At 44.6% G+C, this 17,626-nt stretch overlaps 1 protein-coding gene across 1 annotated transcript in view; it reads right to left on the reverse strand.

Moving 5' to 3' along the window:
• The window catches only part of SLC7A14 (solute carrier family 7 member 14), a 51,693-nt gene that overhangs the window by 16,209 nt on the left and 17,858 nt on the right, over window positions 1–17,626 (reverse strand). Inside the window, exons 2-4 of the mRNA XM_036243271.1 lie at window positions 11,828–12,064; window positions 9,936–10,153; window positions 661–807 (exon numbers count right to left, since the gene is read on the reverse strand). Coding sequence (XP_036099164.1) covers window positions 661–807; window positions 9,936–10,153; window positions 11,828–12,064 — 602 coding nt within the window. The remainder of the gene's footprint in view (window positions 1–660; window positions 808–9,935; window positions 10,154–11,827; window positions 12,065–17,626) is intronic.

Consider the following 17,626-nt stretch of genomic DNA (forward strand, 5'->3'; position numbering starts at 1 on the left):
CTGTGATAGAAATTCTAGGGTGGGAGCTGAGAGATGATACACCACGTGTGTGAGGAGCGCCTCAGGGTGACACAGGCTGAAGGCTGCATTCTGAGGATGACCCTTGACAGGGAAGCCCTAAGGGGTGAGCTTGAGCTCATGTAAAAAGAAGCAACAGCAGAAAGAAATTGCACTTCCCCCCAGGATTTAAGGGAAGAGAGTCTCCAGAGGATGATGTACTCTCTCTCCTATTCTGGGGAGCCTCGCCTCTTCACTGCAGGGAAGCTCCCCAAAGACAGAAGAGCATTGAGGAGGGTGCACAGAGGCCCACAATGCCTCTGCTCACACACCCACCCGTTACTGCCAGCCTATGATCTGAGCTCCTTGGACGGCGGCCCACACTCGGCACAGCATCCCTGGGGCAGCAGCGGACACCGAGAGCCTGTGCATAGGGCAGTCGGGGATGGAGACTCAGAGGCTGTGGCTGAGACTCAGAGGTCGGGGATGGAGACTCATCTCCAGTTCACAGTCCTGATTGTCATCTTGTCATCGGTGTGTGAGGATATAGGGAGCATGGACACATGCATACAAACAGCAAGGGCCCAAGGAAAGGATCACTTCCTGACAGAACAGACAAGCCCAGCCCCAGAGCCACATTTTAAGGTCAAATCTGGTACTTACAGATACGTATGCTGTCAGGCAGATGACCAGGGAGGCGGTGATCGCATAAGGGATGGATGTGTTGGGATTTTTAGCTTCCTCTCCAGTGGTGGCGATGATGTCGAAACCAATGAAAGCATAGAAACACGTGGCTGCTCCTTGCAGCACCTGTAGGGGTGATGACATTCATCAGGGCAGCACAGGGCCCTACGTGTGGTGCCCTCAACTGCCCAGTGCCCCGCAGACATTACTGAGTGGTGGGGTGGGGGTGGGGGAACATGGTGGAACCAAACACTCAAGTTCTGATCTTCTCTGCTTTCTAGCTGTGTGACACTGGGCCATTCACTCACGTGCAAAATGGGGATAAGATACATTACGCCCAAATAAAAACAAGTCATTCGCCCTGGCCGGTTTGGCTCAGCGGTTGGAGCGTCGGCCTGCAGTCCTGAGAGACCCGGGTTCGGTTCCCGCTAAGGGCATGTACCTCGGTTGCAGTTTGTCCCCGGCCCTGGTCGGTTGTGCGGGTGGCAGCCACTCGATGTGTTCCTTTCACATCGATGTTTCTCTCTCTCTCTCTCTCCCTCTCTCTCCCTCCCACTCTATCTGAACAAAAAATGGAAAAATGTCCTCGGGTGAGGATAAAAAAAAAAAATAATAATAATAATAAAAAAACCAAGTCATTCAACAAATTCAAATCACTCTTGGACATAAATGGGGTTATAAAAAAGTCACTAAATTGGCTATCCCCATGTCTTGGGGGGTACTCATTCACTTCTCTGTGCTTTTATCCATGGTTCTCAACCACAACCAGGGGCTGTCTGACTACCCCTCGGGGGTGTTTGTGAATGTGGGGAAGTACTTGTGACTGTCACAGAGACATGGGGTGGGCTCAGATGTCTGCACAAAGAACGATCTTGCCCAAATTGCTACTAGTGCTCCTGATTGAGCATTTTTACGGTACTTCTAGATCTGAAATGATGTAAAAGATTTTCAGATCTTCAGATACTGCATTGTCTTCCATGGGAACACAAATAGAGATGGTTTGCTTTTTGTGCTTCTTTTGGGGACTTCAGTGACTTAGTTGGGCTACAAGGCAGGAAAAGGTCTAAGGTATAAGGCCAGGTAAAGCTGTGGAGGTGGTATCCAGTGACATCTACTGGATGTCTGTCTGTCTGTCAGGGGCATGCGTGACTTCAGGGGTGCTTGGGACTTCATAAGTCAAGATGTCAGTGAAACTCTTCCGTTGAGGAGTATGTTACTTTCTTCTAAAGAATCTACTGAAGTATAAATGAAGTCTCCGCACCTTGGCATCCTCCTTATCAGCTGAAAGTAAACAATGAGCCTCTTTGCGTGCTTGGGATGTCCTCTTAGGGGAGGAGAGAGATGTTCCCGCTGCAGCCAGGGTCCGGGAGTGAGGCTCTTTGCGGACTGGACCTTTTTTCTTTTCTGCATATTCAGTCTATAAATGATGACATTCAAAACAGGCCGAGCAGACCCTATCCCTGAACTTTCACTCTTACCTTCCCCACTGACTTCTCTATAAGTAGAAGACAAAATACTGAACTCTAGAACTTACAAGGTCCATCACAATATTGAAGGTCTCAAACCTTCAAAATCAACCTTTGCTCATCTGCAAAATGAGTTGGTTTCTTCTATTGTCTCTCCCATTGTTAGGAGTCTAATGTTTTGTTTCCCTAATTGGGAGTTCTTACCCTGAAGTCTGTGAATTTTGTGGAGAAATATGACATCTTTATTTTCACTGGCCTCTGACGGAATGTAAGCATTTCTTTCCATTGCGAATATAGGTGATAACTTTTCCACTAACTGCAATCATTTTTCTATCATACTAGGGTGATGGGCGAGATCTTAGAATATCAGTTGTACTCACTGCTGTTTTCAAATTATGATAGTTATTAGGCATACCTATTAATATTTAATATACTAATAAACAAGCACATTGTTACTATATCATGATTTAAAAATATTTTTATAACTGTGTTTCAATATAATTGATTTTTTTTTTAGTTTCTATGTAGTTGGGTTATTCCTTTATAAGCACAATTCTCAGAAGTTTACAGGCTTCACCAGACTTCCAAGGAGTCCATGGCCCCCCCAAAATCTAAGAATTCCTGGACTAGTCTAATAATGCAGTAGAAAGAACTTCTCAAACAAGCAGCTTTGTTGATAGAAAACTACTTTCTGGGGAGGAGAGAACTCCCAATTCCACTCCAGCAAAGTCCTCCATTTCAGGGCATGGAAAATGTCTTTGGCCTTCACACAAGGGGTGAAAACAGAGGTCCAGGAGGGCTCCCAGGCTTGGACATGTCCTTGTCTTCACTTACCTAGAAAATGTTTCTGCTCTTTTTTTTTTTTTTTTTATCCTTACCCGAGGACATTTTTCCATTTTTTGTACAGATAGAGTGGGAGGGAGAGAGAGGAAGAGAAACATCGATGCGAAAGGGACACATCGAGTGGCTGCCACCCGCACGACCAACCAGGGCCGGGGACAAACTGCAACTGAGGTACATGCCCTTAGCGGGAACCGAACCCGGGTCTCTCCGGACCGCAGGTGGACGCTCCAACCGCTGAGCCAAACCGGCCAGAGCTGTTTCTGCTCTTTAAGGATGAACACACGCTGGGACTGCAGGCTGGCTAAGCTGCCCCACTCTAGAAAAGACTTGCTTTAAGACAGCTTCCAGAAAACAGGCCCTGCTTTCTCTTCCTTTAACACCTGTCCACACACACACACAAACACACACACCCTCTTGTCAGTCATACAGTGACCTGTTGTGACAGTCAGTCGAAGGTGCATCACTGCCAGGTAGGATGTCCCAGGGCTACAGTTCCATACCTGTGTGGTGTGGTAAGTTCTGAGTCGAATTGAAAAGTCATAGATACTAGAAGAGCTCATTCTGAGGAAAGGAAGGCGAGAGGGTCCTAAACAAGAATTTGGGGGCAAATCTACCCTAGAAAAAGGTGAGAAGGCTGTAAACCACACCAGGTGTGGAACACCTGGGGACCTGGGGGTGTCTAACTTGAAGAAGACTCAGTGGAAGTCAGAGAGGACACCTCCCAATTCTGAAGTATGGACCGTATAGCAGTTGTAGGCTCCAGAGGGAACTCCTGAGCCATGTATGGGTGGAATCAGATGTGGTTAGGATACAGACTTTGTAGACTGTGAGACCTAGGTGGTTCTGCCACATACTTGGTTGGTGACCTAGAACAAGTCCCTAACATCTTGGAGCCCAGTTTCTTTATCACTTAAATGGAGATAATGATAGTACTTAGCTCATAAGGTTATTACAAGGATTTATGAGATAATAGACTACAGTCCTAGAATACAATAGTTGCTCAATACATATTAGCTCTCACCAGTAGTATTTTATAACTATTGTAAGTTTTTCTAGAACACATGAAACCCAAGGGCACAAACAAATTCCTTCTCCTCCTCGTCATTCTGTTCCTTGTTCTCTACACATTAATGAACTGTTCCCACATGCCGGACACTGTGCTTGAGCAATGAGCAACAAGTACTCTGAGCTTGATCTTGTGGGGCTTGGAGTCTCGAGGGTACTGTACAACCCAAAATGCAGCCTTGACTGAGGTCACAAACAGAATATGATTAATAAATATCTACATTATTTAAAAAGAAATGCTACTATTTTCCAAGTGAGTAAAATAATAGTTGGTGATGGCTGATAATGATTAAATATCAGAAATTTAACTATAATCAAATTGGGAAGAGAGAGAATAGTTTGCAATGAGAATGTTAGCCTGAATTTGCATATGTAAAACTAGAGAACAATTATGATTGAAGAAAGACTGGATAGGTCAAAGGTAGGATGTTGGGAGGTTCTACTGCATTAGGCAGGAAGCAGAATTTAACTGAGCTGGTTCAAACAAAATTATTTCAATGAAGGGATTATAGGAGCTAAGGCTGGGAGAGAGTGAGAATGAAGTACTCTGCCCTTGCTCTCTTCTCCCCTTCTGATCTAATAATATCTCTCATTGACTGAACCTGACAGGAAGCAGCCAAAGGGGTCTTCTGGGGCACAGAACAGAGCACGAAGGGTGGAGAATGAATCTAGGGAGTGGAGGCAAAGGGAGAAAACCCAGCACACCTGCCAAGATCAAACAGACCCTGGCCTGACAAGTAAATAAACAGATTATCGAAGCGAAGAAAATAGAATTAGCGAACAAGGTCACCTTTTTACTTGAGTTAATCTGAGTGGATTTCTTCCTTGCAAGCAGATGATCCTTGATTGGTAAATACACAGAAGCCACGAAATCAAACTGTTTGGGTGTCTCTCTACGCAAGGAACCATTAAAACTGCTTTGCACTTCATCCAGATTCAGATGTGGCCACTGGTATTTACGATTAGGATACCTTTCCCTGCATGAAAGAATGTGGTACCTGAGGGTGAGCATCCGTGAATGCAATTGGTGGGTGAAGCGTATGTGCATGTGTGTAGGTGTGTTACTAGGTTCCTTGGTACTTTATCGTAACTTTCCTTTAATGTTTTACATACATAACAAATAGTGTTGTTTTTTTCATTTGATGACATAATGGACATTGTTTTCCGAAGTAGGCCTCGTATGCTCAGCAGCAGATCCAGACTGGCCTGCACCTCTGCAGAGCTTTGTGGGGAAGCAGCAGGTGCCTCAGTTGCTGGAGGGCTGCTGTTTAGTTGTCAAAAGCAAAGTCATTAGTGGCCTGCTACTCAGTGTGTCCGGTTCCTCAAAGCTGAGGCCCTGTGCCTTCTAATATGTGAGAGGGGTTAGGGTGAGGCAACCCTCCACATCCTGCCTTGGCCCATCTGCCAAACCCCTAGGAGATAATTAGGCACCTTTATATAATTCACTCCCAAGGCAACAAGACAAAACTGCAACTTTAATAACATTTTCTACCAGCTCACCCTCCAGATCTATTAGCAGCCTGTTTGCAGTGACAGTGGAATGTGCTAATGGGTTCCAACAAACGGATTCAAATGTGGAGACCATGGCAAAGAACTGTTCTTTTGTTTGGAGGCTGTCAGCTTTCCCCACAAATCCTTGCTATGGACCATTTTCCTGGGAGCTATTTGTGCTGGTAGAGCGTCTTATTTGGTTAAAGAAAAACCATAAGATAGCATCAGGAACAAATAACATACAGGGAATACATGTCTAGCAATGTTCAGGGGCTGAGGATTTGCAGATGGAAGCAGGGGTTCAGCTGAGGGCCAGCAGTTACTTGATATAGGGGAAAAAATGTTTGTTGTTCTTAAGCTCCTCAAGACCAAAGAAGCATTTGACCCAGAACCTGTAAGTGAGTAAACCATTCCTTAAGCTATTTTCTTTGGAAGGAAGTAGCTGGAGCAGGGAAAGAGTAGGCTTATGAGGGGTCTATGGCCAGAGGACAGATTGCTCATTAACCCTTTCAAAGTACTTGAGAATTGTGTTGCAAGTCATGTAATGGTATCCTATAAACCATCCCCTATGCAATGATGTCCTCCATCCCACCCTACTTAAAGCAGTGGAAGAATAAAGTGGATTGGAACTCTGAACTAATCTCCATGTAGGTCAGATTTTCCCTAAGAAGCGAAGAAATTCATGCAGCTACCAAGTAGGCAACTCACTTTTGTTGACAATTGTTAGATAACAGAGTAGGGAGTGTGCTTATTAGGGTGATGGATGAAAAGCTCATGAGAAAGTGTTGGACCTTAAAAAATAGGATCTATATTCAAAGTGACCTTGCTGGACTGGAAAAGTGACCTGAAACCAAAGTTGAGAAAGAACAGGTTCAGGCCAGTTGGCCAGAGAGGAAATTCACTATGTAGAAACCCAAGGCCCGGCAGATAGGAGAGAGGATGAGTCAGCAACATCTTCACACTGGGATGTCCTTTGTGCTCAGATGATGCTTTTAGTCACAGCCACTAGAGTACATATTTGAATTTCCTACAGGGAAAATGGATTTGCAGTGAAAAATCCAAAATCCCAGCCAAACTTTTTGGTGGCTAATGGCAAGCCTACTCAAGGTGGTAGGTTTGTGTTGGAGTGAGGTCAGCGGCCAGAGGTGCAAGAAAAGACAGTTGGTCCCCAAAGACCAGGGGGTAGTAGAGTACATAAATAAGGACTTTGGCTCCTCCAGGATTGGGATCATATATCAACTCTTTTATGATTACGATCAGTGGCCTAAACTTCAGTCATTTTGATGTAAAAGTGGAGATCATTGCATTTATTTTGCAGGGCTCTTGTGAAGATTAAAGGAACACTGTATATGGAAGAGTTTGTCATAAAGAAAATGTTAAGTGTTAGGAATGAAATCTTTCTTTTTCTCATGGCTGATTTCTGACCTTCATTTCTTGCTATAAAAGCTGGTTGGTTAGAACCTAGGATGAGTAAATGGGGAGCCTCTAAGGCTGGATTGATGAGTTCCTTCCTGGATGAGGCAGGCTCCTGATTGAGGAAGGATGTGGAGCCCCAAAGAAGGGAAGAGGAGACCCCCCAAAGAGAAGAAAGACTCTGGAACAAAGCACAAGAGAGACTAAAAGGTTCAGCATGAGCCTACGGTATTTACACAGAGCACATTAACTCCTTCCAGTTGTCACATGGGGACTAGACTACGGTGTGTGCCATTCAGGTAAGCCATTAGGAAGAATTAAAAATTCAACATGATCCAAGTAATTAAGAAAAGTTTTTGAATTGCTCTGACATGATGTCTTGGTAAAAAAATGCACGTTTGGCCAGGGCTGGTTTAATTATACTCCTATTTGAAGATAAGAGACTAGGCCATCTCTGAAGGATCTTCCCAGTACCAAGACTCTATGACTTTGGCAAAGCTTAAAGGAAATAAAAATATAACCTGTCAGATTAATGATCTCATTTAAGAAGGCTCAGAGGAGGGGGTGGGTCATGCTCCACAAAGCACTGATGTAGTAAAGGGTTTTGGAGCCACGCAGACCTGGGCAGGAATGTCAGTCCTGGCACTGAGTAGCTAAGTGACCTCACGTAAGTAACCCAGCCTCTCGGAGCCTTGAATCCGCCATTGTAAGTTGAGGAAAGCAGTACTTGCATTCAGGTTTTGTTATGATAATATTCACAGAGAGCAATGCACAATTCAAAGAGCACCTAGCACGTAGTGAGTACGTTCTAGCTCCTTCCTCCTGTCATTATCGTTATTGCTAACCACACAATGTGCACATAAAAACATCCAAGATTTTATTCTCGTTTGCAAACATTTGGTGCAATTAGTTTTCCCACTTGATAGTGGAGAAAACTTGAAAGCACGGAGTTAGCTGTTGGCCAAAGACTTATAGTAAGTCTATGACCCCATAATTTCTTACATTGTTAAGAAAACAATGAGAACATTTTTATGTGCTATGATGAAAATGCAATTAAGTTCCTGAAAAACATTCTTTCTTTGTCACTCTTAGAATTTGTTATTTCTCTTATTTGATAGGAAAGGAACGGTTTGTATCATAAGAAAATACAGATTTGGGGATCCAGAATGGGGTCAACACTGCTTCTTTGTCTCCTCTGGTTATAACCAGTTGCAGGATTTATTCATTTCAAGGAGGCAGAGAGAACTTGGTGCTTCTGTGGAATGCTCACAGATAAGCAGCAGACCAGAAATCTTGGCTGAAATTGCTTCCTTGCTTATTTCTCTGCATTGAACAGCACGACATGGTTCAGAATAACAGAAGTTATTTTGAGCATCCTCCAAGAGAGATTTCTGGTCCCTGAACATCTTGGAGGAGAAACAGTCTAAGCAAAGGCTACAAAAGCAAAACTGGTGGACTCCTGGCTTGCTTCTGCCGCCATCCTCGGCAAATTTGCCTCTGTTGGCCTCGGTTTCTCTACCTGTTAAATGAGGGGATAGGACCTGGTGACCTCCAAGATCCCTTTCAGCTCAAAATTCTCTAATTCATGTTCTACTAAAAAAAAAAAAAAAAAGAGCCTTGGCCGGTTTGGCTCAGCCGTGAGAGTGTCGGCCGGTGGACCAGAGAGTCCCAGGTTCGGCTCCCCCTAAGGGCACGTACCTCGGTTGCAGTTTGTCCCTGGCCCCACCGGGCCGTGTGGCTGGCAACCAGTGGATGTGTCTCTCTCACGTCGTTGTTTCTCTCTCTCCTCCCTCTCTCCCTCCCGTTCTATCTGAAGATAAATGCAGAAATGTCCTCGGGTGAGGATAAAAAAAAAAATGGGTTGGTGAATTTTACCAATTAATCCATAAAGTAAGCATTGTCAGTCATCCTAGACAAAGAATCTAGGTGCGATTTAGAACTACTAGTCACAGGAGTGAGATCTGAAAATGTCCTTTGGTCCAGCCCACTGTCTTGCCAACCCCTAGGCTGTACCAGGTGGACTTCTTGGCGTGAACCATGCCACTGGAAAGGGATTTATAACCTGCGCCCACTGGGCCTGCTCAACTGCCCTCAGAGCCCAGAGGGACTGTCCACCTGGGGTCAAACGTTGGGATTGACCTGTCTGGGTGGCTCAATAGGTTGGAGCGCTGTCCTGTGCACCGAGCAGTAATGGGTTTGATTCCTGGTCAGTGCACATACCCAGGTTGCAGGTTCAATCCCTGGTCAGGGCACATGCGGGATGTGACCGATTGATGTTTCTCTCTCTCTCTCTCTCTCCCTCTCCCCCTTTTTCTCTCTTACCCTCTCTCCCTCTCAAATCAATATAAAACATGGCTTTGGGTGAAGATTAGGAAAGGAAAAACAAGAAAAAAACAACAACAAAGAAAAAACCCCTGCTTGTTCCCTAGTTCTATGCCCAGGAAACACTCATCTCTTCCCCGGCTATCCCTCTCCTGGCCTCCTTCACTGCCGTGTTTATCTACGGACTGTCTGCCAGCTCAACAGACTGCAGGGAGATTCTACAGATTTTGGAGTCAGACAGTCCTGGCTTTGGGTCCTTGGTGCTTGCTTACCTGCATTGTATGCTTAATAGCAAGCCATTTAACCTGAGCGTGAATTTTTTCTTCTGCAAGACTGAATGTAAATATTTCCTTGCAAGGTGATTAGGGAGATTAAATAAGATATTACATGCAAAGCACTTAGTATTAGGCACATTGCAAGGGACCAACACACCAAATCTATTACTGTTATTTATAAAATAGGATCTTAATAAATGTTTGTGAAATAAATAAAATAAGAACCACTTCTTCAGAACATTCCAATGAAAGGTGATGAAGAGTGTGGCATGAAGATCATGAGACATAGCAACATCTTCCCCAAAATATGTCTCAGACTGGTCACGGGGTGGAAGGCAGAGTGTGCGACAGGTACGCCAGGCTTCAGGAATGAACTCACCCCTGACCAGCCGTGCGGCAGGAACTGGCCCTCAGCCCAGTATTTCCCATTGATGAAGAAGAGGCCGGCAATCATGATGAACACCCACACTGCTAGGTTCAGTACATTGAGCACATTGTTGAAGCCCACAGAGTTCTTCACCCCCAGCGCAACGATGATGGTGACGATGACTGCGATCACCAGAGCCAGAAGGTCCGGGTATGATTCTTCACCTTTCCCTAGAGGGGAAAGACATGATTAATATTGTGCAGAGGGGAAACAAAGACATGTAAACGCCCAGCCCCACCCCAGGGCATCCGCTCTCAGCTCCGAGAAGGGTGGCCAGTTTGTCACTAAAGGAGAAGAAACTGTGTGTGTGTGTGTGTCTACACTGTGGTCTACAAGCGTCTATTTGCACATGGGAAAGTTTTGGTATAAAGGTAAGATGACCTGATATCCTGGACCAGAAATTGGGATACATGATATGACAATTACAAGGGTCCTATGGAACCATGGCACAGAACATTTGAAGTTAGGACTGTCCTGGGGTATTTGAGATGTAGATATAGGTCTAACATGTTATTTGAAAATGGTTTGATCTTTATATAGTCTATGAATTTTGCTTTCCATTACAGCAATTTTTTCATCAGTAGAAACATTTTAAATGTGTGTCTTTGAAAACTACTGGAAGAAGGGCGTTCTTTCCATTTATGTTATGTGGTTGCAGAGAAAATGATCAGTGAACATGCCCCACCTGCTGGGTCTCGTCCGTTGCCAGTGGACTCCTGCCCTCTATAGAGTGGAAGAGGCACTGCCTCAGCAGTCAGTCTATGAGTTTCAGCTCTACTTTCTCCATAACCAGAGAGGTCAAGTTAAATTAAGTTGCTATTAAGTTCACAGTATGAGTAAGCACACAGGACCCAAAGTCAGGACTGTGGGGCTCTTTGGGTAAGTGCCTCATTTCTCTGGACCTCAGTGGTAAGGTTAAGGGGTTGGACTACCTGATTGTGGAGGACCCTTGCAGACCTAAAATTCTATGAAATCGATATGCTGAGATATGGTCTTCACACTTTTAAATTTTCTCCTGGTGTCTGGGTACTCAGCATTTTTGTCAGTTCTTCTGAGATAGGGACACTGAAGTTAATGACTTCACACAGCCACAGAATCAGTTGCTGGAAGTTGAGGGCAGGACCCCAAAGCTTCCGCAGCTAATGTCTAGCCTGCCTTGAACATGAAAGGATCAAGTCAGACATCAGGGTGGAAAGTGGGTGGCAAACATGGACAGAGCCTGAAGTCTCAAGCTAATTGTTACGAGCTTCTAGTGTTTAGGATTCACTCAGTTCCATTACCCATCCTTGACCTCTGCTAGACTGGAGTCCATTTTGTTCCATTTAAAAAGAAAATATTTTCCCATTTAAAAATTAGTACAGGCTTATTTATGAAAATTTTAAAAATCTTCTGAGGAAATCCCTAGAGAAGTTCCTTACAGTTAGTTTTATTTATGTATAGTTATTAACACAATACATGCACAATTTGCATCCTTTGTCACATGCCATTACATTAAAAATATTCCATGTAATTACAACAGTCTTCCTAGTCATTCTTTTAACTTTTAGCTACATAATATCCTTCCACAATTGGCTTAGTCATTTGCTCCACTGTAGAATATTTCCTGTGTTTCTAAATTTTTGTCATTATAAATGAGACTGTGATGAACATCTTTTCATAGGAAGCTATATGGAAATTAGACTGATTTCCTTAGAATAGAGTCAGGGGAAGACTTACTTTGCAAAAAACAACACCACTTATTTAAGGCTCTTGATACATCTCAGCAAATTGCATCCCGAAAGGGGAACCCATTTTTTTGGCGTAGCAAGTTGGTGTGTTGGGGCGAGAGGGTGTGGCAGTCTCACCCAGGCCGTTGAGGGTTCCCACGCTGTTCACCATCCAGCGGCTGAAGGTGTGGTTCGCCAGAGAGTCAAACATGCTGCTGAGGGCACTGGCGCCCGCTGCGGTGCCAATCAGGTACTCCAGGATCAGGTTCCAGCCGATGAAAAACGCCACGAACTCCCCGACGGTGACATAGCTGTAGGTGTAGGCCGACCCCGTGGTCTTTGGGACTCGGACTCCAAACTCTGCATAGCAAACACCTGCGTGGGACAAACACACACAGGTGGTGGACGGTAGGAGATGAGCTAACCTCTTGGCGGCTACCCATGTTAGGTAGAAAATACTGGGACTCTCTGGGACCGTGGAACAAATACAGAGGTTCATATATACGAATCAATTCAAAGCCAGTAGTAATGTTTTCCAACTTCACTTCTGAAAACTTTTTTCATCTGAATCCCTGGAAGGCAATTAGAACTAATTCTAAGGAACTATTAGAAACCGATCTTTATTTAGAAAGATTCGCATTTGTTGTATGTGTCTCTGTCATTGTTTCCTAGGGCTAACTCTTCATGACCCCCACAACTGTTGGCACCGGGGTTAGATTAAGCGTAACATTCTTCTCTTTCATTTTTACAAGTCGCAGAAGATGCATCTCATTTGAGAGTGACCCTTTGAGTGATTCATGAGTCTTTTACTATATCTAGGGGACTGATACAAAATTCAAATGCAAACAAATGTATTTACAAGGAAATGGAGCACATGCAAAAGATAACTAGATGAACACCTTTAGAGTGCCTACTGTGTGCCTGGCAGGCTGCCATGGGCTGGGAATAACAAAAAGACAAGTGAGACATGGCCTTGCCCGCAAGGGGAGATGTACCGGGAAACCAGTGCACATGGTAGGCTGTAGAAGGGCAGTGACAGAGAAATACACGGGGATGAGAGCAGAGATGAGCGATGCGTGCGCGAGCTGGGTTTGAGGGACATGGAGGAATTAACTGGACAAAGAAGGTGTTAAATGAGGTAGAGACACGGCAGAGAGACAGTATGAAGTGCATGCGGGGTAGCTGGGAGAGTCAGGGCCCACTCCACCAGAATCACCTGCTGAATCATAATATCAGGAGATGGGAACCAGAAGTCTGTATTTTAACAATTTTCCCACTTAGTCTTGCCAAACATTGGTATGTGGCCTCGTTCTCTCCTTAATGGAATTAGAGATCAAATTAGAAAGAGGCTGGGAATACACCAGACTTCTGCGAGTTGGGAGAGTTTCCACATTGTGCTAGGAGCTCTGGATGCGGGGCCAGGGAGTGAGGTGCCCAGGTGGAGGACAGATAGACGGCTTGGAGGAACACAGCAGGAAGGGGACGGAGGACGATGTCAGAGGGAACTCAAAGCGAACTTCACCTTCAGTCCCAATTTTGTTAAGGGCTCTCTCATCCCAGATCAGGGAACAATAGTCCCTCTTTTGTGAGTAAGGAGAAGGGGGAGAAATCAATGAAAGCAGTGAAAACAGAGTCAAAAGCAGTGACACAGTGAATAATGGCACGCGTATCTTTTCTCTTCCTCTCAGTGACGGCAGTCGGCAGTGCCCACATGGAGGGCACCCCGGGTCAGCTGGGCTGCACCGTTTTCTCTGCCTTGAACCTGTTCCCCTTTTGCATCCAGTTTCTTCTTTGTAAAATAAAGGAATCGGGCTGGGACGCTCTCTGGCGGGTCTTCCCACTCTGTCACTCTAGGATTCTACCTGCTATATTGAGTTTGCTGCAAAATATATTGGGCATAATCTAACTTTTTTTTTTTTTTTACATCAATTACTATGTTGTTTTGTATTATGGAGATACTCTCAGGGCTGGCAAAGCCGTTTGTCCTTCCATTGACTGGCCCAGGCTGCTACTTATTTTGAGTTCCTATGTCAGCTCCCCTCCACCCCACTCTGTAAAATGGCTTTCCATCTCCTTCCTGGAGTTCAGACGGTCAGTTGTTTCTCTTTGCTGCTGTCACAGGCTTACACCCAGCAGTCCAACCTCCTCCTTTCTAAATTGCTGCTTCTAACACCTGATGTTTGAATTGATAGCGTGGGTCTAAAATTAAGAGGATGTGGTCTTGGGAGAAAGACCTGAGGAACTCTCCCATGAGGAAATTGCAGGGTACATGAGCACCAAGTATGAGGACCTGATGATACTTTCTCGACTGGAGGACTTTTGTGTTCTCTTCCCCTGGAGAGCTGAGTTCACACACGCGGACCAGGCTGCTCTATCAGTGGGGAGTGGGGAAGGGATTAGAAGGCAACTAGTTTCTCTTTTTGGTGTAGGATCCACAGTTTTACCCAATAACTATATGCTATGAGTGTCTTCTCTCTACTTGTCATCACCCCCTGATAATATATAAGGCTTATAAATTGGATTTTTCCAAGCAATACTTTTGAAACAGGCATCAATTTGCAAATTTCATTTGGAGGGTTTGTGCAATCTAATGTTCTCTTCTTAATACTTAATCTGCGAAATCAGACTTTAAAACTCTCAGGCTTGCCCTGGCCAGTTTGGCTCAGCGGTTAGAGCGTCGGCCTGTGGTCTGGAGAGACCCGGGTTCGGTTCCCGCTAAGGGCACGTACTTCGGTTGCAGTTTGTCCCCGGCCCTGGATGGTCGTGCGGGTGGCAGCCACTCGATGTGTCCCTTCACGTCGATGTTTCTCTCTCTCTCTCCCTCCCACTCTATCTGTACAAAAAATGGAAAAGTATCCTCGGGTGAGGATAAAAAAAACACAAAAACTCCCAGGCTTGCTCAGTGCAGGAGCATAGGGCACCTGTCATTCATTCCCGAGGTCCTGCTTGGGTCCTGGTGACTGGAGGTTGGGGACAATTGTGAGAAAATCACTAACCATGTAAGACAGTTTCTGCCCTCAGTAATCATTCTTCTGAACACATTATAAGGGGCCTTATACTATTTTTAATCTTTCTCATTTGTACGCAGGAGTCCAGGTGTGTAGATGGAGTAGAGAGTATCCCTGCTAGAAGCGCAGAGGTCAGAAGTGAGTGATTTCAACCCCAAATATCCAGTTAAAAACAGAAAAATGTTGAGTTATTCATCTATTTTCAAATACCTGGTGTGTCAGAGAGACACATTCAAGGGTATATTACTATTTAATAAGAAATGAGCCCTGGCCGATTTGGCTCAGTGGTGAGAGAGTCGGCCTGCGGACCAAGGAGTCCTGGGTTCAATTCCTGTCAAGGGCACGTACCTCGGTTGTGGTTTGTCCCTGGCTCTGGTCTGGGTTGTCCAGGAGGCAACCAGTCGATATGTCTCGCACATCCATGTTTCTCTCTCTCCCTTCCTCAATTAAAAACAAAAACAAAAACAACCCCCCCCAAAGTTATTTACTAAAAATAAAAAAGACTAAAAGGGGAATCTTGTTTTTTATCCTGAGAATCCAAGAGCAAGTTACTTCCCTACCTGGGTAAAATGAAGGGCAGTTAGATAAGACTCAAGGTACCATGTAGTGCTGTCGTTCTTTGGTTTCATGCTAGAGTCTGACGCAGTGGGGGAAGCTCTGCAGAAAACACTTCAAACCAGTGGTTCTCAGCCAAGGGGCCACTGCCTGCTAGGGTTTGAATTCTGGAAATCTGACTATGGTTTTCATGGTAACTGTGGGCACACGCTGCATTAAATGGGCAGAGGACTGGGCTGCTAAACATTCTGCAGTGTGTGGGGCCGTCCCACAGAATGAAGCGTTTTCCCATGTCTTACCTGACTTCTGAAGATGCCAATGGACAATCACGCAAGTAAAAACCTGTTTGTTATTTCTGAGCCTGAATCTCTCTCCATTTTACACATTAACATTTTCCCCCCATGGCTTTATAAACAGTGAGTTTTCTAGGACTACAACAACTGGGTAAATTGAGGGATAGTTGTAATTTGTTTTGTTTGGAATTTACCAAGAGTTGGTCATCATTTTGGAAAAACGACATCATCCACAGCAACCTGACTCATGGTCTTTGAGCACCAAACAGCTCACCCATGTGAGTGCGCGTTTGCGGCAGGGGTTCTCCAGATGGCGGCAGACGTTGGATGGCTTCATTATGTCTCCCAAGGTACTTATGCCCCAGCACTCACACATTGAAATATATATATATATATATAGATAGATATATATAGATATATATATATAGTTGATCCTCACCTGAGAATACTTTTCCATTGATTTTTTAGATAGAGTGGAAGGGAGAGAGGGAGAGGGATAGAGAGAAACATCGATGTAAGAGAGACATTGATTGGCTGCCTCTCACATGACCCCGACCACTGGGGCTGGGGATTGAACCTGCAACCCAGGGGTGTGCCCTCAACTGGGAATCAAACCTACCACTCTTTGGTCCGCAGGCCGATGCTCTAACCACACCAGCCAGGGCAATATTTTTTATTAGAAATTACCTTTTTTTTCATTTATATTGCATACTCAGGGCACATTAATTTTTTTTTAATTAAGTGTGTAGAAAGGTGACATTCTCTCAAATTTGCATTTCATAATAGTAAAGGAAGCATGGCAGCATATTTATTACCTAAAGTTGATTCTATGTCCTGGGTGGAGAATTACTATTTTAAGGGAGAGATACATTTATAAATAATCTTTACTCAATTTAATAATGCATTAAAAAAAATCCTTCCTAGATTTTACCTCCCTAATCATATTCGCCAGTGCGATTGTCAAAGTGCATTCCTCGGCTACCCATCCAGTGACTGGAGAGGGAGTAGCACATTGATTCCTAAAGTATAACCATGTAGCTGGGGAAATCAGTTCAGAGCACAGTGTTGAGGTCCAGACAGCGATCAAGGAGAGACTGCACGCTGCAGACCCGTGATGGACGTCTCCCATTCGAGCTGCTCACAGATGGCAGTCTAGGTCCCTGAGAAACACGGAGGATTCATTTCTGCAGGACTAGAGGAAATGAGTGATTTCTCACAGCCGGCAACTCTGATCTCCTTTTCCATTACCCGCTCTTTAAGTCTATTACAAATGTATCCCTGTTTTCATTTTGTCATATCCATAGTGTTTTATTTCTATACCCTGAACTATTTGTGGTTAAATTGGCACATTGCCAGCCTAAACAAGCAGTCAGACTTAGGACTTGTACATTGAAAGGAGGATTGGGACGAGATACCAGAGATTCCATGTTTGAAATACTCTCTATCAATCCTCTCCTGTGCACCCCAAATGACGTGTGATCTGGGGTTCAGAAAAACTTGGTCCCTTTCAGTGTAAATTCTTTCCAACTCAGAGATTCCCTGGTTCTGTCATATACAGGCGTACTAGGTCATCCTGAGGTTAGATGCTTCCAGAGAGCCTACGTCCACTGTTGAACTTTCCAACGGTTCCTGAGACAGCGCCGCACATGGTAAAACACCCCTTCCCGCTCCTCCTGCTGTAGCTTCATGGCTTCCCTCGCAGCCTGCCATGCTGCCCTTCCTCCCCTGGAACCAGGAGGCCCACCTCTCCAATCTGAGAGGGTGGGAAGGAGAAAGACCCAGCTGAGAGTAGGCCGACGGCAGAGAAGGGTTTCTGGACTTCAGAAATGTATTTCCCAGCACATTCTACCAAAGAAAGGCACTAGATAAACAAGAACTTTTAAAAAGTGTTCTTTCACCTGGAAAGATTAAATCTTGTGGTTATTCACACTCAAATGCGAATTTCTCTACTCAGATAAAGAGGTTTTCCCATTAACATGTTGTTTAACTTATGGACTAAATCACTAACCTACTTATCAACTAACTTACTAATTTCCTAAGTGACTTCTGACTCCCTAGTTTCCTTCCTTTATGTGACACAC

This window comes from Molossus molossus, unplaced genomic scaffold, assembly GCF_014108415.1.
Source record: "Molossus molossus isolate mMolMol1 unplaced genomic scaffold, mMolMol1.p scaffold_m16_p_5, whole genome shotgun sequence".
NCBI classification, from domain to species: Eukaryota; Metazoa; Chordata; class Mammalia; order Chiroptera; family Molossidae; genus Molossus; species Molossus molossus.